General features: G+C 40.7%; 1 protein-coding gene across 1 annotated transcript; it reads right to left on the bottom strand.

The window, feature by feature from the left end:
* Window positions 1–10,911: 10,911 nt before the first annotated feature.
* On the bottom strand, window positions 10,912–23,881 carry LOC139980756 (DNA oxidative demethylase ALKBH2-like). Its single transcript, XM_071992660.1, has 5 exons — window positions 23,857–23,881; window positions 21,625–21,764; window positions 14,817–15,253; window positions 14,259–14,401; window positions 10,912–13,165 (listed from the first exon to the last, which is right to left on the bottom strand). The coding sequence occupies exons 2-5, from the start codon at window positions 21,704–21,706 to the stop codon at window positions 12,850–12,852; spliced, it is 978 nt and encodes a 325-aa protein (XP_071848761.1). The 5' UTR covers window positions 21,707–21,764; window positions 23,857–23,881; the 3' UTR covers window positions 10,912–12,849.

Consider the following 23,881-nt stretch of genomic DNA (forward strand, 5'->3'; position numbering starts at 1 on the left):
ACCACTAAATCATTACTTCTTTAATGAGTGAAACGGGACCACGAAAAGCTTTGGGCCCTAATCCATGCAGCACGCTTTGGACCACCTAACCAATCGGTAACATGTACTCTAAGGACATTGTAGAAGAGTACCATAATGCGTCTTACCCGGTCCAAAGAGTATTTGACCAATACAAACGACTAATGCACAATCATTATCCAGTAGATTCATCAATATCTTCTTTTTTGAATTTCAACTCTACGTCTGTACCAGTGTGGTGATACAAAACAAAAGCAACACCTTTGGCTCGCAAGTTTAATGCTTATTGGTGCTTTACAATCATCAGCATACAAAGTTTCCTTCCCATTCCGGAGAAACACACGCGCACTCTTCTTCTTTTTTGGGGGGGGGGGGAGGGCCCTTAGCGCAACTACATTTTCAGAAGGAAGTGATTTCTGTAGACTGGCAACGAACTGAAAACGTTTTTGTTTTAATTATTCGTTTATAGAACTAAATTTTATTTCTTTTATTCATTTCACCCGTCAACCCTTCACATATTTACAGATTCAAAGAACAAAGAAGTGTTCTTGCCTCTCTTCTTGAAAGTGGTTTTGAACGCTTTAACCCCCATCGTAGATTCTGAAAGATTCCACTGCTACATTGTAGAGCTGACCATGGAGCTATAAACAGACAATCAGTCATCTCGGGTCAAGCGGAGATAAACTGACTTTAATAGTTTATTTAGCAAAATAGTCTTCAAGTGAAATAGGTCTACCCAGACATATATTTTATGCCGAAATCCCTTTCTGATTTATTTATGATCTCCATTAGCCATAGTTGGTAATGAACCATCCAAGTTACCCTATAGTGCCATTCTATGCATTTTGATTTTATCGTGTTCCCATGCATGTGCTTGTTCTTTCTCTTAGCGATTTTTCAATAGAAAGTTTCTATTGGAGTGTAGAAGGCAAATCCACCATAAAAAGTCTCACTGGGTTTATTCCAACTAAACATAGACCAGAGTTAGTGTGACTTTTTAGTTGATTTCCTTTCATTCAGTTCTACCTAATTATTAATTATAACGTCCATAATCTAGCCAAGGACGTCGCTAGAGGGGGTGTGGGGTGTCTCATCCCCCCCCCCCAATCTTGGTAAAACTGACGAAAGTTGGAAAATTTTTGTGCGACAGTCGGAATTTCCGACTGTCGCACTCGAATTTTTCCGACTGGCGCACTCGAATTTTCAAATATTCTTGTAGTGACCTAAAATTTTCGGTCAAAATTGACCTTGAATCAGTCATATTTGCTACGATTTCCTTGTCACAATGAGAAATTGTATGTCGCGATCTTTATACTCCACCATACAAAACTTCGTATGATTTTGAATACTCTAAAAAAAAATGCCTAATAGAACTTCTGCACAACATATACTATTAAAACGCTCAATGCTAATCTACGGAAGCTTAAAATTGCCATCAACATAAGAAAAACTTTGCCCCATAAGGTGAAATTTTTCTGTAAATTGTTTAGATAACAAGATAAAATGTTATCAAAAAACAGAAAAATGTTGCATTGCTTACTTGCTTTAAATGAGTAATTGAACAATTTTGTGAAAAATGTTTAATTGAAAACTAATCAAATCTCGTCAATTAGTCATTTTTTGCTGCAAAATGTTCATTTGTTTACTTCATTCCATAAGAACAATTGAAAAACTTTTCTGAGAAATGTTTAATTGACAACTTATCTTATCTCGTCAATTGGACATTTTTGGCAAAATGTTCAATTGTTTACTTCATTCCAATTGAGCAATTGAAAAAATTTCTGCAAAATGTTTAATTGACAACTTATCGTATAACGTCAACTCAACATTTTTCTGCAAAATGTTTAATTGTTCACATCATTCCAAATGCTCAGTTGGAATGAAGTGAACAATGTTTTTTTTTATTCATGTGAGTGATAAATAGCCCCACCCCACCCCCAAGAAAATAATATTAAGCCCGCTAGGAAAAAGCACTGTATTTTTGGGTAATTCACTATGTCGTCGAATATAATTTTCGAAAAAAAGTTTCCCCTTTGTTACATTAACATAGCTTTTTTAGTCAGTAGTCTATGTAGCTTATCAAGCAGATAACTTGTACTCAGTTGCTTACTCGCTTAACCAGAGTGATTGATAAGTTTGTAAAGTGAGGGCCAGTGGTACAAATGTACCGAGAAAAGTTTGGAACAAAAGTGCAGTCGCGAAAGATAGGGTGTCTGACTGACACTGACCGTATCGTTGACGAGTATAGTGCGGGGGGGGGGGGGGGGTACAAGGCAGCAGTCGGAATTTTCTGGCTCCAAAACCCATCCAGTTGGAATTTCAGCCACTAAACCCCCAATCATCATGCATTAGCTACGTCCCTGTATCTAGCTATACAAAGTTTACACAATACACAAAACACATTCAATCCATTAGCAAAAGTGCTAGATTTAAGGTCAATTTCGCGTTTGTTAATTTAAGTCAAAAATACACTTTCTAATCACTTACAATTGTATTTAATGTATTAATTCTTCGGTAAATATCAATTAGGCTATATGCTGAGTCAATTATGGAAGTATAGAAGTCAAGAGAAATATTACATGCTTAATATCCACCCCCCCCCCCCCCCACCACTCCCCATTTATTCTCTGATTGGATTGAAATGTACTTGCAGAAGAAAAATTTTCATGCCAAATTACTTTAATCTGGTAGAATTGATACACTTTTACCAATCTATGTGCAAAGATGTTCCATACACTATTACTCAATACTTCATGAGATAAATTTGAAGGAGCGGAATAAAGGACCATGCGTTCTGATTGTAATTGAATGATTCATTCAGGATGTTTCCTAGAAGTTTTCTCTCGTAAAAGAGCGCTTGAACATTAGGCTCGAACTAATTGATACCGATGTACGAGCTGACTGCCTACCGTCATTTAACGTCCATGGAATACCTTTAAAAGGCTGAGAGTTCATATTTATCATAGCGTGATTGCTCCCTTGCGTCGAACCATTAAAATTGATAGATAACTGAAATAATCTGCAGCATGTTGACAGTTTAACTGCTTTTTTGCATTTGTATTCCCAAATGAATGAAATATCGGAATATCTTTCCTTCTACGAATGTCTCTGACCCACGTTAGGAGAGTTAAAGTGATATTGTTCAATGTTTGAACGTTACTGCATGTACCATTAATTCATGGACCATGGTACTTGGTAGGCCTATATAGGGGATGGTTTATTTCTTTGATTGTTTCTCCGGCTGTAAGCTTCATAAGCTTCATAGGGCTATCATGACAGTGCAAGCCTGCTACAAGCCTGCTACAGCCTTGCTACGGCCTTGCTACAGCCATAGAAAGATGCTGTCGCTTTATGCCATCGTGTTCAAATATCTGCCACATTGCAATTTTTCCCTTTTGATTAGGCTGAAATTTCGTAAGTGATTTGAGTAAGTTAAAGTGTTATATGCTAACATATCGATGAATTCGGAAGTCATTTAGAGGCTTTTTTAAATTGTAAAAACTTTCCGAAAGAATTTGGCCATGTATATAGACATTCTGCCATTAATTGGAATGCACTTAAAACGAGTTCTCTCTTTTTCATTCCTTGAGGGTCCCAAGTGCAATTTGTAATGCTAACGGTTGACACTAAACGCACGATACATAACATATGAGATGGACACTCATTTAAGAAGTGATGATGTAGTGGTCATTTAAATTGGTCAAGCACACTTTGGACCTGGCAAGACGTATTATGGTACTCTTCTACACTGTCTTAAAAAATCATATGACCCATCGGTTAGGTGGTCCAAGGCGTTCTGGTCTGGATTAGGGCCCAAAGCTTTTTCGTGGTCCCTTTTCACTCATTAAAGAAGCAATGATTTAGTGGTCATTTAAATTGGTCAAGCACGCTTTGGACCGGGCGAGACGCATTATGGTACCCTTCTACAATGTCCTTAGAGTTCATGTTAACCATCGGTTTGGTGGTCCAAAGCGTGCTGCATGGATTAGGGCCCAAAGCTTTTTCGTGGTCCCTTTTCACTCATTAAAGAAGCAATGATTTAATGGTCATTTAAATTGGTCAAGCACGCTTTGGACCGGGCGAGACGCATTATGGTACCCTTCTACAATGTCCTTAGAGTTCATGTTTACCATCGGTTTGGTGGTCCAAAGCGTGCTGCATGGATTAGGGCCCAAAGCTTTTTCGTGGTCCCGTTACACTCGATGATGAAGTAATGATTTAGTGGTCATTTAAATTGGTCAAGCACGCTTTGGACCGGGCAAGACGCATTATGGTACTCTTCTACAATGTCCTTAGAGTTAATGTTACCCATCGGTTAGGTGGTCCAAAGCGTGCTGCATGGATTAGGGCCCAAAGCTTTTTCATAGTCCAATTACACTCATTAAAGAAGTAATGATTTAATGGTCATTTAAATTGGTCAAGCACGCTTTGGACCGGGCGAGACGCATTATGGTACCCTTCTACAATGTCCTTAGAGGTCATGTTAACCATCGGTTTGGTGGTCCAAAGCGTGCTGCATGGATTAGGGCCCAAAGCTTTTTCGTGGTCCCTTTTCACTCATTAAAGAAGCAATGATTTAATGGTCATTTAAATTGGTCAAGCACGCTTTGGACCGGGCGAGACGCATTATGGTACCCTTCTACAATGTCCTTAGAGTTCATGTTTACCATCGGTTTGGTGGTCCAAAGCGTGCTGCATGGATTAGGGCCCAAAGCTTTTTCGTGGTCCCGTTACACTCGATGATGAAGTAATGATTTAGTGGTCATTTAAATTGGTCAAGCACGCTTTGGACCGGGCAAGACGCATTATGGTACTCTTCTACAATGTCCTTAGAGTTAATGTTACCCATCGGTTAGGTGGTCCAAAGCGTGCTGCATGGATTAGGGCCCAAAGCTTTTTCATAGTCCAATTACACTCATTAAAGAAGTAATGATTTAATGGTCATTTAAAATGGTCAAGCACTCTTTGGACCGGGCAAGACGCATTATGGTACTCTTCTACAATGTCCTTAGAGTACATGTTACCCATTGGTTAGGTGGTCCAAAGCGTGCTGCATGGATTAGGGCCCAAAGCTTTTTCATAGTCCAATTACACTCATTAAAGAAGTAATGATTTAATGGTCATTTAAAATGGTCAAGCACTCTTTGGACCGGGCAAGACGCATTATGGTACTCTTCTACAATGTCCTTAGAGTACATGTTACCCATTGGTTAGGTGGTCCAAAGCGTGCTGCATGGATTAGGGCCCAAAGCTTTTTCTTGGTCCAATTACACTCATTAAAGAAGTAATGATTTAGTGGTCATTTAAATTGGTCAAGCACGCTTTGGACCGGGCAAGACGCATTATGGTACTCTTTTACAATGTCCTTAGAGTACATGTTACCCATTGGTTAGGTGGTCCAAAGCGTGCTGCATGGATAAGGGCCCAAAGCTTTTTCATGGTCCAATTACACTCATTGAAGAAGTAATGATTTAGTGGTCATTTAAATTGGTCAAGCACTCTTTGGACCGGGCAAGACGCATTATGGTACTCTTCTACAATGTCCTTAGAGTTTATATTACCCATTGGTTAGGTGGTCCAAGGCGTGCTGCATGGATTAGGGCCCAAAGCTTTTCGTGGTCCCGTTTCACTCATTTAAGAAGTGATGATGTAGTGGTCATTTTAATTGGTCAAGCACACTTTGGACCTGGCAAGACGTATTATGGTACTCTTCTACACTGTCTTAAAAAATCATATGACCCATCGGTTAGGTGGTCCAAGGCGTTCTGGTCTGGATTAGGGCCCAAAGCTTTTTCGTGGTCCCTTTTCACTCATTAAAGAAGCAATGATTTAGTGGTCATTTAAATTGGTCAAGCACGCTTTGGACCGGGCGAGACGCATTATGGTACCCTTCTACAATGTCCTTAGAGTTCATGTTAACCATCGGTTTGGTGGTCCAAAGCGTGCTGCATGGATTAGGGCCCAAAGCTTTTTCGTGGTCCCTTTTCACTCATTAAAGAAGCAATGATTTAATGGTCATTTAAATTGGTCAAGCACGCTTTGGACCGGGCGAGACGCATTATGGTACCCTTCTACAATGTCCTTAGAGTTCATGTTTACCATCGGTTTGGTGGTCCAAAGCGTGCTGCATGGATTAGGGCCCAAAGCTTTTTCGTGGTCCCTTTTCACTCGATGATGAAGTAATGATTTAGTGGTCATTTAAATTGGTCAAGCACGCTTTGGACCGGGCGAGACGCATTATGGTACTCTTCTACAATGTCCTTAGAGTTCATGTTAACCATCGGTTTGGTGGTCCAAAGCGTGCTGCATGGATTAGGGCCCAAAGATTTTTCGTGGTCCCGTTACACTCGATGATGAAGTAATGATTTCATGGTCAGTTTAATTGGTCAAGCACGCTTTGGACCGGGCAAGACGCATTATGGTACTCTTCTACAATGTCCTTAGAGTTAATGTTACCCATCGGTTAGGTGGTCCAAAGCGTGCTGCATGGATTAGGGCCCAAAGCTTTTTCATAGTCCAATTACACTCATTAAAGAAGTAATGATTTAGTGGTCATTTAAAATGGTCAAGCACTCTTTGGACCGGGCAAGACGCATTATGGTACTCTTCTACAATGTCCTTAGAGTACATGTTACCCATTGGTTAGGTGGTCCAAAGCGTGCTGCATGGATTAGGGCCCAAAGCTTTTTCTTGGTCCAATTACACTCATTAAAGAAGTAATGATTTAGTGGTCATTTAAATTGGTCAAGCACGCTTTGGACCGGGCAAGACGCATTATGGTACTCTTTTACAATGTCCTTAGAGTACATGTTACCCATTGGTTAGGTGGTCCAAAGCGTGCTGCATGGATTAGGGCCCAAAGCTTTTTCGTGGTCCCGTTACACTCGATGATGAAGTAATGATTTAGTGGTCATTTAAATTGGTCAAGCACGCTTTGGACCGGGCGAGACGCATTATGGTACTCTTCTACAATGTCCTTAGAGTTCATGTTAACCATCGGTTTGGTGGTCCAAGGCGTGCTGCATGGATTAGGGCCCAAAGATTTTTCGTGGTCCCGTTACACTCGATGATGAAGTAATGATTTCATGGTCAGTTTAATTGGTCAAGCACGCTTTGGACCGGGCAAGACGCATTATGGTACTCTTCTACAATGTCCTTAGAGTTAATGTTACCCATCGGTTAGGTGGTCCAAAGCGTGCTGCATGGATTAGGGCCCAAAGCTTTTTCATAGTCCAATTACACTCATTAAAGAAGTAATGATTTAATGGTCATTTAAAATGGTCAAGCACTCTTTGGACCGGGCAAGACGCATTATGGTACTCTTCTACAATGTCCTTAGAGTACATGTTACCCATTGGTTAGGTGGTCCAAAGCGTGCTGCATGGATTAGGGCCCAAAGCTTTTTCTTGGTCCAATTACACTCATTAAAGAAGTAATGATTTAGTGGTCATTTAAATTGGTCAAGCACGCTTTGGACCGGGCAAGACGCATTATGGTACTCTTTTACAATGTCCTTAGAGTACATGTTACCCATTGGTTAGGTGGTCCAAAGCGTGCTGCATGGATAAGGGCCCAAAGCTTTTTCATGGTCCAATTACACTCATTGAAGAAGTAATGATTTAGTGGTCATTTAAATTGGTCAAGCACTCTTTGGACCGGGCAAGACGCATTATGGTACTCTTCTACAATGTCCTTAGAGTTTATATTACCCATTGGTTAGGTGGTCCAAGGCGTGCTGCATGGATTAGGGCCCAAAGCTTTTCGTGGTCCCGTTTCACTCATTAAAGAAGTAATGATTTAGTGGTCATTTAAATTGGTCAAGCACGCTTTGGACCGGGCAAGACGCATTATGGTACTCTTCTACAATGTCCTTAGAGTTCATGTTAACCATCGGTTTGGTGGTCCAAAGCGTGCTGCATGGATTAGGGCCCAAAGCTTTTTCGTGGTCCCGTTACACTCGATGATGAAGTAATGATTTAATGGTCAGTTTAATTGGTCAAGCACGCTTTGGACCGGGCAAGACGCATTATGGTACTCTTCTTCAATGTCCTTAGAGTTCATGTTAACCATCGGTTTGGTGGTCCAAAGCGTGCTGCATGGATTAGGGCCCAAAGCTTTTTCGTGGTCCCGTTACACTCGATGATGAAGTAATGATTTCATGGTCAGTTTAATTGGTCAAGCACGCTTTGGACCGGGCAAGACGCATTATGGTACTCTTCTACAATGTCCTTAGAGTTAATGTTACCCATCGGTTAGGTGGTCCAAAGCGTGCTGCATGGATTAGGGCCCAAAGCTTTTTCGTGGTCCCGTTACACTCATTGAAGAAGTAATGATTTAATGGTCATTTAAATTGGTCAAGCACTCTTTGGACCGGGCAAGACGCATTAAGTTACCCTTCTACAAGGTCCTCAGACTTCCCATGACCCATTGGTTGGGCGGTCCAAGGCGTGCTGGATTTGATTAGGGCCCAAATGTTTTTATTTCAGTTCCCGTTACATTTATTTAAAAAAAATGTTGATTTAATGGTCATTTTAATTGGTCAAGCACTCTTTGGACCGGGCAAGACGCATTATGGTATCCTTCTACAATGTGTTAAGAATTCATATGACCCATTGGTAAGGTGGTCCAAGGCGTGCTAGTCTTGATTAGGGCCTAAAGTAATTTTTTTACATTAATTTAAGAGCTGATGAAGTACTGGTCATTTTAGTTGGTCAAAAACTATTTGGACCGGGCAAGATGCATTATGGTACCCTTCTACATAGTTATTAGAGTTCATATGACCCATGGGCCATAGATAAACCTTTTTCCACGACCATATGTTGAACATCTTGTAAGAAAGCTTTTGTCTTGCCAGAGGTGTTACGTCGATACCATTGTCGAATACGTAACTGAATCGGTAGCAGTTACTCATTCGCGAATGTCGAACGAGGAACGGGGAATAAGTATCTAACTTCACACCGGTACTGTTAGTGGCATACACAGTGCAGTGTTACCAGCGACAATTGACGAAAAAACGCTAGATTTGCGAAAATAAAACCCTAGAAAACGGTAAATGGTAGTTTCCCTAACTTTCGTGTTGTTTCGAGTCAATTTAGAACAGATTCGTAGGATGAATGGTCACCGATCACAAAATAGATTTTGAATAGTTGATTTGAGTGATAGTCTGACCCAGAAAATTTGAAAAAAATATTGAAATTTTCGGTAGGAAAGTCCGAAGATTGGGCAAAAATACTCAAAATAAATTGGATGGGTCTCCAAGTAAGAATTTTGTCTAAAAAATCTGAAAAAAGGTCTATTTTTTGTAAATTTAACTAGTTTTAGGCAAAAAACGCTAGAATTACCAAAATTAGAAAAAACGTGCGCTAGAACCCCAGAAATGACTAAAAACGCTAGATCTAGTGTAAAAACGCTAACTCTGGTAACACTGACACAGTGTAGTACTGGTGTCTGCTGTCGCAGAGCGAGTTCAGCACTTTATGGAACGCCCTTTCCGCATTAAAACACCCTGTCAGATGTGAGTCCATATCCTAATAAATTTCTATGGACCATACATTACTTCCACATAACACAGTTGAGTTTATTCAGACACGAAAATTTGGAAATCATTTCGATTTTGTATGGAATCCGTGTGAAGTTTATCCATATGGATGAGGAAGAATTTATCCAGTTATCAGATTATTATATTCATCCCATAATTTCTAAATTAAAATCTGCTATTATAACTTGTTGCACAAATGACAAAAATGGGTTAATTGTGAGAAGAGCAACAACAAATAACAGTGCTTATTAATTTGGAAGCTCAAAATTTGAAAATATCAGCTAAATTCTTTGAAAAATTCTCCAGAAGTACACATCAGATTCTCAGTTACCACTAAATGATCTAAACTGTAGATTTTTGTGCAGTAAATACACCAAAGAACAGGCGCGTAGCCAAGGTGAGGGTGGCCGAGGGGGCAGCCGCCCCCCCCCCCCCTTGAGCATATTTTTAAACATTTTTTTAATGTTTTTATGATATTGCTAGTAATTTTAATAGAGTAAATGCTAAGATGCAACTTATTAGGCCTGGGAAGTGCCATTTCCAGCGATCTGGGAGGCATTTCCAGCCAAAATTTTCTTGAAAAAATTCCTGGCTACGCCCCTGCCAAAGAACCATTTTAAACAGGCTCTACATTGCCACTTTTGTCAGTAACTTTCACATCACTCACTTAGTCAATAGTTTCATTGTCTGAGATTTTTCGACGATGACATCCCAGAACCAGTTTCCTTCACAAAAAGCAGGCTTAGATCAAGCTGACCCTCAAAAAGGTTTATTTTGAGACATATGGGATCTAGTTGGACTTAGTGGTCTGCCCTATAGACCCCAACTATAGCACGCAATCATGGAAAAGTTTCTTGAGATTATGTAATCGACCACTTTTTACAAATTGCAATGCCTGCCACACATTTTTTTCTTGTATGAGGGTCTTTGTGTGAATGCTGTATGATTAACTACACTGTGGACATGAACATTTTTCCAGACAGTGTTTCCACAAAGAGCCTGATGGAGTTAAGAAGCTATGCAGGCTAATTGTTGAGCCTGAGGTCGACTTACTATTGTGGCAGGTCGATCACACAATCACAAAACTTCCCTAACTATAGCGTGCTATATAATTGGAGCCAATAAAGCAGATCTTTAAGATGACATACCAACTTACAGTATCAGATACCCCAGATTTGAGGGCAAACAAGATTTAGCTTCCACCAACATATATTTATTATGTAACACCTTGCAAAATTTTCAAAATATTTGAATATTTCAAAAAGTGCTAACGTCTGAGCTGAGTACAACCTACTGGTGATCTGTCATAATCCTAAGAAAACAAAATACAACACAATTATTAAAACAGAAATTGCTTAACGTTTGTCTTCTGGTTTATTATGCTTTTTGTAAATTAATAATGAATTATTTAATGTAAGATTAATAAAGCGCAGACATTTCCATCATTAATGGTGCGTGCTCAAGGACCATTGCAATATTACCCGGGTCAAAGGTACCCTGTCAAACACAGACAGTCCTGCCACATGGCAGTAGCTTAACAGTGCGAAACTGACAATTTATCTCACAGGTCCCCTTTTACACCTGAGTGAAGAGACTTCAAGAGAGGCAATGGAGATAAAGTGGCTTGCCAAAGGACACACACACACACACAATGCAAGTATCTGGCTAGGGCTCGAACCTGCATAACTTAGCTCACAAGTCCACTGCCTTAACCACAACACTTTCGCAAATGAAAGCTATCTTTTATATACACATATTTATAAATGGTACCCAGTAGTACCAGACCCATCAACAGGTACCAACTAGTACCAACATCATTATACAGAACAAAGAGGGAAATACAGACTATGACAAAAATTTCAACTGAATGTTTGACAAATTGACACACTCCGTAAAAAAAACAAAAAACTAAACATAAAACTTACCTGGTTGAGTTATATCAGCTGCTGGTAGATTAATATCAAATATAAGTATCTCTTACAGGGCAAGAAAATTTGCAGTATGTTATGAAGTCAGGCAAGTACAGTAAGTAATAATTAATCTGGTTGTGCAGAGCAAGTGCGATGCAAACATGTGCAAATTGCTACACAAAGTCAAACATGTGTAGCTGGTACAGTATATAGCTGTTTTGGTACAAATAACTATATCACTTTCAGTAGTTCTGCATCAGAAAAGAAATTCATAAACAAGCAACAACAAAAAATTGATGGAAAATCACACATTTTGTGATTAACAATCACCCCATCCAAAGCCCAAGCTGTTCCACAGCCCTTACCCTTTCTGACCAAATCCCTACCCCTCCTCTCCCCCTCCACATCCAGGTCCCCACCTGTCTCCTCACCAAAACACATTAATCTTACAATCCATATATCATCTTTACAGAACTGAAAATGTACACTTATTTTCCGTGCAGTGAAATATGTAACCTGCCATGTCATGGAGAACATGGTGCTGAACATTGCAACTTATCCACAAGTTTGTCGCGAAGCAAATTCTCTTGGGAAAGCACATTAGAATCCAAACAGAGGTTCTAGAGTTTCCATTTATGATATGTGTGAAACTACCTTTATACTAAATCTTGTAATATGAAAAACATTAATCATCAACTGAAAACAATTCTATTTTCTTAGCTTGTTGAGGGAAGTTGTTTGTTACAAGCATGGAAAAGGCGATGTCAAACTGCTTATTTTTGATCATGTTTTTTACTTCTTCTTGACTTAAAAATAACAGACATGTATGTCATTTTAACGAAAGCAAACACCATGCAATAACAAAAGTCACATTTCCAAATCCATCATGAAAAATATATGTTTTACAAGATGGACATACATTAAAAAAGAAAATATCCATATTTGGAGAGCTTCCAGGGCATTAATATTGAAGTTGTGCAGCCCTCTGTGGCAAAATATGATACCAATGTTGATTATTGCGGTTTACAATAGTCCATTGTGTCAATTCTTGTCTTCGGCCTGTCTCAGTATTTTACGGAATGTCATATTTATTCGGACTCCTGATTGTGTAGCCCTCCTAGGCAGAGAATGATACCAATGTTGATTATTGCGGTTTACAATAGTCCATTGTGTCAATTCTTGTCTTCGGCCTGTCTCAGTATTTTACGGAATGTCATATTTATTCGGACTCCTGATTGTGCGTCCCTCCGTGGCAAAGAATGATACCGATGTTAATTATTGCCGTTTATAATAGTCCACCGTGTCAATTCTTGTCTTCGGCCCGTCTCAGTATATCACTGAATGTCATATTTATTCTGACTCCTGATTGTGTAGCCCTATGTGTCAATTCTTGTCTTCGGCCTGTCTCAGTATTTTACGGAATGTCATATTTATTCTGACTCCTGATTGTGTCGCCCTCCGTGGCAGAGAATGATACCAATATTGATTGGTTGGGTGATTCATCATCAGCAGGCTTCCATGTTCGAGTGCAATTTTGACTGTCTCTATCTCTCTGGTCTTCTTCTTCCCCCTACTGTCTTTGTGACGAAAGACAAACTCTCTCGTTTGTCCTAAGGACAACGACGCTATCGGGTGTTGGGGATCTAAATCCTTTTCATCATCTCTGTGCTCCCCAATACAATCCTTTCCATCCTTATACCTGGAAAAGAATAAAACTAAAGATGAATGACAAATCACATGCAGAAATTAAGCATTGTAAAAATAAAACCGTGAGTGATTCGTTTCTTGGCTAACACTGAGCAAGCTTTAGGATCATCAATATACTGTACATCATCAGATGAACCATTGAGGTTTTTACGGAATTTAGCAAAGTAGCAAATAACACAGTATTTAGAAAATAGTAAAGTTTCATTTGTATAGAGTCTAAGAAACCAATCAATCAACCGCCAATGCTAAAAGTTACAGGTCATTCAAACAACGGCGGTGAACGGTGGCACAGTTGGCGGAATGGTGAACGGCGGCGCAGTCGGCGGAACGGTGTACGGCGGCGCAAGTGGCGGAATGGTGAACTGCGGCATAGTCGTCGGAATGGTGAACGGCGGCGCAGTCGGCGGAATGGTGAACGGCGGCGCAGTCGGCGGAATGGTGAACTGCTGCGCAGTCGGCGGAATGGGGAACGGCGGCGCAGTCGGCGGAATGGGGAACGGCGGCGCAGTCGGCGGAATGGTGAACGGCGGCGCAGTCGGCGGAATGGTGAACTGCGGCATAGTCGGCGGAATGGTGAACTGCGGCATAGTCGGCCGAATGGGGAACGGTGGCGTAGTTGGCCGAATGGTGAACGGTGGCGTAGTTGGCCGAATGGTGAATGGCGGCGTAGTCGGCGGAATGGTGAATGGCGGCGTAGTCGACGGAATGGTGAACGGCGGCCCTAACCCGAAACATATGCCACGCCCAGTCTACAATCACCAACCAATAAAACATGATAAAATACGACATGCGTGCTGGTTAAGACCTAACATTTTTGGCCCCTGGAATGTGACCTAGACGTCCTACTCAGTGACCTCCAAAATCGGGCATGAGAGAGTTCCCCCTTAACAGTCGTTCATAAATCAAGCAAGTGACACCCCTTATAAGATTTTATCTAACAGACAATTCCCGTAAAGCGTCTAATAATATGTAAAGAATCAACCCAAGCTAAAACATTTGATTGGATAAAATACATGTTAACGCTAACGACAAACAAGGAGCTTTGACATGTCGTTACAGTAGAATAAATTGGCTTTATATCATACCTATTGATCAAAACAAAGTTAAACTTAAAGCTTGTTTGATCTTCGATTCTCTTCCGGACAGTTTCCAGGAAAGGCAACCACGGTTTTGCTGGAACAGTGACTCGTGAGAAAGTGTAAGTCAGACCTTCATCACCGTGAGCAACCTGGAAAGATATAAATATAGATATGTATGTATATATATATAATTATATATAGAAATGTATGTATAGATATACAGATATGTATGTTTATATAGATATATATGTATATTATATATATATATATATATATATATATATATATATATGTAATTGAAACCGTAATGAGTTGGAAATCCAGAGTTTCGAAACCGGTAAGGAAGGTCATAATTCCACTGTAGGCATTTGTCACATGTACCGAACATTACTAGATACTAAAGAGGATACCAATTCAAATTAAAAGTTGAAATTGAAATTGTCTGATAATTCAATCAAGCTTAATCTATGCCACCGATATCATCGTTTATCACGAACAACACAAGTACCAATCTACGAATGGAAAGTGAAAAAGTAAAAAAATGTTTATTTCGTGACTTCTTACTTGTTTTCTAGGAATTGGTATGTTTTTGCCATAGAGCTTCACAATTGCCAAATCTCCTGTAAAATATTCCAAAGAATCCTCACAGTCAAGCAGCAAGGTGTTGGCCTCTTCTTCAGAATAGAAATGATTAAAGTAATCACAGTGTAAATTTTCTGCTCTGAACACCCTCTTCATATCCAAGGGATTTGTAAATCTATGCACTTTCAAATTACGTCTATCCATTAGCGTTGACTGGGTCATCTTTGCAAATTTTCCCTTATTCTTTGACTCAAGACCATCTTCACCTGATCGATGCCGTTTTCGCTTTAAAGCTGGAACATGGCGCACAATGAAGGTTTTTGATGTGGTTAACAAAACAGCCATTTTCTCACCCTTTTTGTCTACGCTCTCAGCCCTATCCTTATTAGTCTTTAAAACGGTATGAGTCTGGTGCACAACTGTAGATGGATGAAGATAAGAAACAATATAAAGAAAATGCAAAATGGTGCTGTCATGGGGGGCAATATTTCTGAAGCATGGGGTTTGTGGATATGGCTATCAACATGACAATCGGATTTCATGTAAAATATTGCAAAATCGATTGTTTTATAGTCTGAAAGAGAATCGCGGACTCAGTAACTGGTTATGGATAACGCAATGTTGTAACCACTTTTAGGGAACACCTAATGGGCTGTTCTCGAGGCCGTGAATGGCATTAAAAAATAGACAGGAAAATTTCCACGTGCTCTTTTTAAGCTTTAATTTATTACTTCCTTCCTCTCTGAAGGTTTCTTCACTACACTCCTTCCTCTCTGAGGGTATCTTTTCTACACTCCTTCCTCTCTGAGGGTATCTTTTCTACACTCCTTCCTCTCTGAAGGTATCTTTTCTACACTCCTTCCTCTCCGAAGGTATCTTTTCTACACTCCTTCCTCTCTGAGGGTATCTTTTCTACACTCCTTCCTCTCCGAAGGTATCTTTTCTACACTCCTTCCTCTCCGAAGGTATCTTTTCTACACTCCTTCCTCTCTGAGGGTATCTTTTCTACACTCCTTCCTCTCTGAAGGTATCTTTTCTACACTCCTTCCTCTCTGAGGGTATCTTTTCTACACTCCTTCCTCTCTGAAGGTATCTTTTCTACACTCCTTCCTCTCTGAGGGTATCTTTTCTACACTCCTTCCTCTCTGAGGGTATCTTTTCTACACTCCTTCCTCTCTGAAGGTATCTTTTCTACACTCCTTCCTCTCTGAAGGTATCTTTTCTACACTCCTTCCTCTCTGAAGGTATCTTTTCTACTGTTCTAACTTCCCCAGTTAAACTCATTAAAATTCCAACCTCTAACCCATGGCTGGACGAAACCCTCCTCTCACTTGACCCCCATGACCCCACCTGCCAGGCTTCAGTACACGCCTGTAGTAGTACTCCAGCTATACCCTGAAGATACAGTAAGCCCCAAGTGGAATATATCTATTTACCAATTCCCACACACAAAACTGGTTCACTTTCAAAGGTTAAAACTGTATACTGAGTCCCCTGCCCGGAGGCCTGCAAAGGGGTAACAAAAAATTGATTGTAAGATTGTACTTTACTTTAATTAATTTTTTAAGATTTTCAAATAACTCCGTCTGTCCTTAGACGAGGCCTAACAACACATGAACAGCGTGCAATGATGTGTAATTATCAAATCAATTCCAGGAAAATGAGAGCATGTGATTCTGCAGATATACACTGCCAGACTTTCCAAGAGGATTACCGTACTTTATAAAAATTAAAACTTAAAGTTAAACTATTAGCTAAGATTTCACAAGGCTTATGATGCGTTAGTTCAAGGCGGGCTATACGTGGTGTAAAAGAGAATGAAAGTTAAATTTTTAAGGCAAGTGAAAAATGCCCGATTAATTAAGAAAGTACTGAAACTCACTAGTTTCCACCACAACAGAGGGTCAGTGGAACCGTCCTCAGTTGGAAAGGCCAGGTCCTTAGTGATTTCCTCATAAATTCTTCTGGAAATCTTGCCCTCCCTCTGTCCGTCATATGCGGCATGTCTTTTTTTCTGTTTTGCCTCAGAGAGCATCTCGGAAAGTGTTAGCTTTCGATTGCGACTCGGCCAGGCAACTGTTTCTGTGAGGCTGCTTCCAGTCGCTGCAGGAATAGGTGCACCAGGTTGATGCACCGACAGTTTCTCAATTCCTCCTGATCTAGCTTTGGCGCAGACTGCTTCTTGGGTTTGATGCCACTCCAGTTTAAAGCGCACCGCGGATCCACGAATGCGCAGATATCCATCAACTTGACGAGGGATGGGGAGTCGTATAGCGAGCCTTCAAATCTTCGCGAGTTTTGCTTCATAAATCCTTCACCAAGGTTTGAATCAGTATCCTTACTTTGAAGAATAGACGTAATGAGATGGCTCAGAGAGCATCTCAAAAAGTGTTAGTTTTCGATTGCGACTCGGCCCGGCAACTGTTTCTGTGAGGCTGCTTCCAGTCGCTGCAGGAATAGGTGAACCAGGTTGATGCACCGACAGTTTCTCAATTCCTCTTGATCCGATGCTTTGGCACGGACTGCTTCTTCGGTTTGATGCCACTCCAGTTTAAAGCGCGCCGCGGATCCACGAATGCGCAGATATCCATCAACTTGACGAGGGATGGAGAGTTGTATAGCGAGCCTTCAAATCTTCGCAAGTTTTGCTTGGTAAATCCTTCACCAAGGTTTGAATCAGTATCCTTACTTTGAAGAATAGACGCAATGAGATGGCTCAGAGAGCATCTCGAAAAGTGTTAGCTTTCGATTGCGACTCTGCCTGGCAACTGTTTCTGTGAGGCTGCGTCCAGTCGCTGCAGGAATAGGTGCAACAGGTTGATGCACCGACAGTTTCTCAATTCCTCTTGATCCGATGCTTTGGCGCGGACTGCTTCTTCGGTTTGATGCCACTCCAGTTTAAAGCGCGCCGCGGATCCACGAATGCACAGATATCCATCAACTTGACGAGGGATGGGGAGTCGTATAGCGCGCGTTCAAATCTTCGCGAGTTTTGCTTGGTAAATCCTTCACCAAGGTTTGAATCAGTATCCTTACTTTGAAGAATAGACGTAATGAGATGGCTCAGAGAGCATCTCGAAAAGTGTTAGCTTTCGATTGCGACTCGGCCAGGCAACTGTTTCTGTGAGGCTGCTTCCAGTCGCTGCAGGAATAGGTGCACCAGGTTGATGCACCGACAGTTTCTCAATTCCTCTTGATCCGATGCTTTGGCACGGACTGCTTCTTCGGTTTGATGCCACTCCAGTTTGAAGCGCGCTGCTGATCCACGAATGCGCAGATATCCATCAACTTGACGAGGGATGGGGAGTCGTATAGCGAGCCTTCAAATCTTCGCAAGTTTTGCTGCGTAAATCCTTCACCAAGGTTTGAATCAGTATCCTTACTTTGAAGAATAGACGTAATGAGATGGCTCAGAGAGCATCTCGAAAAGTGTTAGCTTTCGTTTGCGACTCTGCACGGCAACTGTTTCTGTGAGGCTGCTTCCAGTCGCTGCAGGAATAGGTGCACAAGGTTGATGCACCGACAGTGTCTCAATTTCTCTTGATCTGATGCTTTGGCGCGGACTGCTTCTTCGGTTTGATGCCACTCCAGTTTAAAGCGCGCCGCAGATCCACGAATGCACAGATATCCATCAACTTGACGAGGGATGGGGAGTCGTATAGCGAGCCTTCAAATCTTTGCGAGTTTTGCTTGGTAAATCCTTCACCAAGGTTTGAATCAGTATCCTTACTTTGAAGAATAGACGTACTGATGGCTCAGAGAGTATCTCGAAAAGTGTTAGCTTTCGATTGCTACTCTGCACGGCAACTGTTTCTGTGAGGCTGCTTCCAGTTGCTGCAGGAATAGGTGCACAAGGTTGATGCACCCACAGTTTCTCAATTCCTCTTGATCTAGCTTTAGCGCAGACTGCTTCTTCGGTTTGATGCCACTCCAGTTTAAAGCTCGCCGTGGGTCCACGAATGCGCAGATATCCATCAACTTGACGAGGGATGGGGAGTCGTATAGCGAGCCTTCAAATCTTCGCGAGTTTTGCTTCGTAAATCCTTCACCAAGGTTGAATCAGTATCCTTACTTTGAAGAACAGACGTAGTAAGATGGCTCAATGTATGGAACAAGTTGGACGCTGTAACGTACTTGTCGCCCCCCAACAAATCAGTGAAGTCGGCTAACGGACGAAGGACATCCTGCAAGTCTTTCAGAACCTGGAGGTCTTGCCACTTCAACACAAGGTGAACCAACCTAGGATCCTCTGCGAGAACTTCCGGACGGGTACATCGTTCTCCAACAGGGGGTCCACCATTTCGAACAGCGACCTCAAACAAGTTTCACATTCCTTTGAAAATAAAAAATATCAATTCGTTATTTCTCGATGACATGTAGGCCTATATTTATTTCATCGGCGGCGTATATTTGAAGGAACCGATTCAACATAAATTTATAAGGCAAATGTCCGGAATTTAGAAGAAAGAAAAGAGAGAGGGTGGCAACTTTTCAAGGGCTAACAATAATAGGAATCGGTGGTATCATGAGTGGCAGGTACACGAACTACATATTAGAGCACATCCTCTGCTGCAACCGTTACATATTTATTGTGAACGATGATATTTGCAATTCAAGTATTTTGCTTGCCGTATAGTCGGGACACAAACTAACATTACTGGTGAGTGAGTCACCTTCATCAAGACATTCTTCATTCACTGTCTGGTTAAGGGTCCTCACAACGATGGTACAGTATCCCTTAACATTCTCTCTTCTTCTGTGTAATTATCATCTTTAATGAGGATCTTAAGGTCGGTCACAAAAATGTCAAACTTCTCACCTTCCATTTGTTTTCTGCGATGAAAATTCACTGTTGCTCTGATTTCATTCTTTTTTGGTTTCACATTTAGCTTCATATTTGTTGTAGACTACTTGTAAGGTATCACTTTCTGCAGGAATATTAACTTCATTTTCGACTCTTCCTGAACTCCATTGAAAGGTATGGTAAATCTCCCTGCCCTTGTCACCAATGTAGGTCATGAGATAAATTCACCTTTTCTACTTCAGTCTTGCTTGCAAGTGGCCCTTTAAAAGTGAATTCACAATGCTGCTTGAATCTTCTCCATTCTTTGTGCAAATCTTCCACATGCCAGATCATGTTTGGTTTATCCCAACGCCATTCTAGAGCGATTTCGGAAGGGCTTGCGTATTATGGTACAGTAGGTGCATGTATAACGTACACAGATGCACTCACAGCTACTCACAATTTCAACTACAACACTTAGACTAGGTCGCATACGCATTCTATGTTAATGAAAGACTATACTAAACTACCTGTGGTATTGTATAGCATTAGCCTACATATGCTCTAACATGAAGACTAGGCCATGCAGAGGTACATCACAGATCACACAAATTGCCATAAATTATGTGATTTTGAAATCTTGCTTCTGACAGTGTGCCTCACCGGAACTAATTTTGAGTCAGTCTACTTCCGTTGGTCGTTCCGACTCATACTACCATTTTATATAGTCGATAATATCGTAAATAAAAGAAAATCCAGGACTCTGTAATCGGTTATGTATAACGCCATGCTGTAACTTGCTTCTTACAATCGCCAAATGGGCCCTCAGAAACAATCAACACATAACAATAATGAAGATTCCAGAAAACTCTTCAATGGGTTGATACATTTCTGAAGCATAGATTTTGGTAAAAACAAGGTACAATTATAGAATAAAGGGCCATTCATTAACTCATCCCAGCATCCGGATGCGCGGTGCGTCTGTACATGTCCGTACACGTTTGACGCCCTCGAAAATTCCATCACGTATTTCATTTTGACTCCGCATCCGCGCATCCACCCGGGAGTACTATAGGAATGGACTTGGAAACGTTTTACCCATATACCATCACGTATTTCAAATACTGAAAGTCCCGCATGTACGAAGATATTCCACATCAATAGTATGTCGTCCTTAAAAGGCATTCATACTAGGAAAGAAGTTAGGAAATTTTTCACCCCCCATCCAAGTGTCCACTCAAAAAGAAAGATCTTGGACTAAGCCATTTTTTACTCACATACGTACTTGGGTGAGACTGAGCATCTGCACATCAGGATGCTCAAATGGAATCATAGAGTGGCTCTGCATTCTAAAGTTACTCCAAGTTTTTTTAACATATAATCATCCGGAACTAAAAGTTATTATATATATGGTGACATCCCTATGTTTCAACGTCTCTATGTTCCAAAGTCTCTATGTGTCGACGTCTCTACGTTCCAACAATTTTTTTGGACTATATTTTTTTAACAAAATTCTTTCTTTTTTTTGGACAATTTTTTTTTTACAAAATTTTTTCGGACCAAATTTTTTATTGGAGACTAAATCTTTTTGGTCCCCCATTTTTCGGACCAAATTGTTTGGGGGGACACAATTTTTGGATGCACCAATTTTTTCACAAAGAAAAGGGCCCAAAGTTTATTATGACCCAAATAGTGCTTGTGGCCAAAAGTTGCTTGTGACCCGAAATTTAATTATTTGTACATACTAAATTGGTCCGAAAAAAGTTGGTCGGAAAACATGTTGGTCAAAAGTCTTAGTCCAAAAAAAATTGAGTCCGAAAAAATTTGGGTATAAAAATTGTTGGAACATAGAGACGTCGGAACAAAAAGACGTCGGAACATAGAGACGTCGGAACATAGAGACGTCGGAACATAGAGACCTCAGAACATAGAGACGTCGGAACATAGAGACGTCGGAACATAGAGATGTAACCATATATATTATATATTTCAATATATAAGACTTACTTGATTCATTTTTCTGTAGACTCTGGCTTGCCAAACAAGATGTGTCTGTCTTGCACTTGAATGTGGTCTTGAACGTGGTCATGGTCTCTGCAAATTCATTGAATGACTTCACTAAGGCAATAATGGACAACCCCTGGAATCTAAATGATGAGAAACTGTGTAGTCTTTAGGCAATTGGATTTGAACAGTTTATCATTAGTTTTTACCAGTGCTGATACTTAGTTTATTTCTGTTGCTTGTGAACTTTTGTATCTGTTTTGTGTTGTGTGTAAAAAGGACTTTCCTTTCTTGGAGCCGGTCAAGCATCAATAATCAGACACCAACTGCTTCAGACAGAGCCTTGTCTCAAAATTGAACTGGAATTGGAGTTGCATCTACAGTAACTGACTGGGCCACTGTTTGTAGCAGTTTTGAAGGCACTGAAATAAAATACTATGGTTCATGTGTTCATAACAACAATAACTGTTTGAACTTGTAAAGTGTATAGCAATTTGCAATTTGAATACCAGTTTTTATTTGTCAAAATAAAACAAAACTGTTAGCTAACTGCTAATCCACTAGAATTCCCTGTTGTTGGCAAAAACTTTATCTAGGATACGCCTTGGCAGCCTTTTCATGTAAGGTTAGCCTACAAAGAGACTCATTGCCTAATCCCAAGCAACATAAATAACCTTCTTGAAGACAAAGACAAACCAACTACACGTCAATCTCACAGTCTGAATTATAAAATTCCTCAAGCTCAAACGAACTGTTATAAATATTCGCTTTATCCTCGCACCATTCCTCAGTGGAACGCACTCCCACCTGATCTAGAATCAGCACCAAACACCACCTCCTTCAATTTCATGCTGGGAAGTCAGCAGCACCAATAGCAAACTTGAAGGACTGCACGTCAACAGCCACATCAGGAGCGATTTGTGCAGTATCACACCAAGACCAAGACCAATTGATCGGTGCTACTGCTAGCCTACAATTTATCAGTGCTAGCCTATAGTAGTAGCCTAACAATATACTAGTGATAACTGATAGTGATAGTCATAACTTGTGTACCGCCAAATCACGTACACTCGCCGATTCTCCTCAATAATCTGTTCTGAGCCAAAAATTTGCTCTCGCATGTGTCTTACCTGATACCAAAGCAAATTGGAACCTTGGCTAATGAGTTAAAACTTTTTAGTTTCGACTGTGAGTGTAACTTAGTGTAGGTTTCAGATTAGTAATATTACTAAAACCACAGATTTTTTTATTTGGGAAGTCGAAGATAGTTATAGTTGACCATGCCGCGGTATACATACGTCTTTTACTTTGCTTGGGTTCTAGCGTTCACCCTGCCGCCACTGAATTATTTCCCATGCGGCCTACCATAGACGATGAAAGCATGTTATATTCTAGTGTAAACATCTATAATGTTGCGTTCACACCTTACACACTTTTATCTATTTTTTCCCCATTCTACATGTTTCAATGAATCAATCGATGTCACGCAAATATCCCATTCCCACCACGACACTTTACAGACACTGTTCATCAAGGCCCCTACCCCCAATCCCGCTCGCAAAATTTATTTTTATATGGTAATTGTTCTGATGTTCTGTATTTTCTCCAAAAAAGTGGGTCGCATTGAGAAATGAGCCCGCATTTGTTACAATAGCTTAAAGGGTGTGAAGACTCGCGAAAAATGAACGTCTAATGCCGGTAATCTGACCTAGTTTCGAACGAGGAGTAACAGAAGTGTTAGACACCACCGATCCCAGAACATACACACAGCTTGCTACCGACGGTAATTAGACCAGCTCCCTGATTAGACACTAGTGTACAGTCAGTACATATACAGCTGTGGTCAATACCCACAGCACAGTGTACAAACGATAAAGCGATGGACAATTCAGGTCCAGCTAAAGATAACAAGGTATCATGTTTCATTAATGTCTGCATTTTGTAGCGACACGAACAAAACGTCACTTGCAAGCAACAGAAAGTTAACTTTTTGAGATGGCCCCACGCGGTTTGGGGCGAGTCTTCAATAACTTGACGAAAGTAAAACAGACAAATTAAATAGCTGGATTAACAACCATCAGGCAAAACACTCCTTTATGCAGTGGCGTCGCCAAAGGGGGGGGGGCAGGGGGCACGTGCCCCTGGAAAACCTAGTACCCCCGAGTGCCACCCCATCTGAGATTTGGGTTGGTAAAAAATATATATATATATTTTGTTATATTCAACTCCCATCACCTGAGTTGGTTTTCATAAGGACAAA

This window comes from Apostichopus japonicus, chromosome 15 (genome assembly GCF_037975245.1).
Source record: "Apostichopus japonicus isolate 1M-3 chromosome 15, ASM3797524v1, whole genome shotgun sequence".
In the NCBI taxonomy this organism is placed as follows: domain Eukaryota; kingdom Metazoa; phylum Echinodermata; class Holothuroidea; order Aspidochirotida; family Stichopodidae; genus Apostichopus; species Apostichopus japonicus.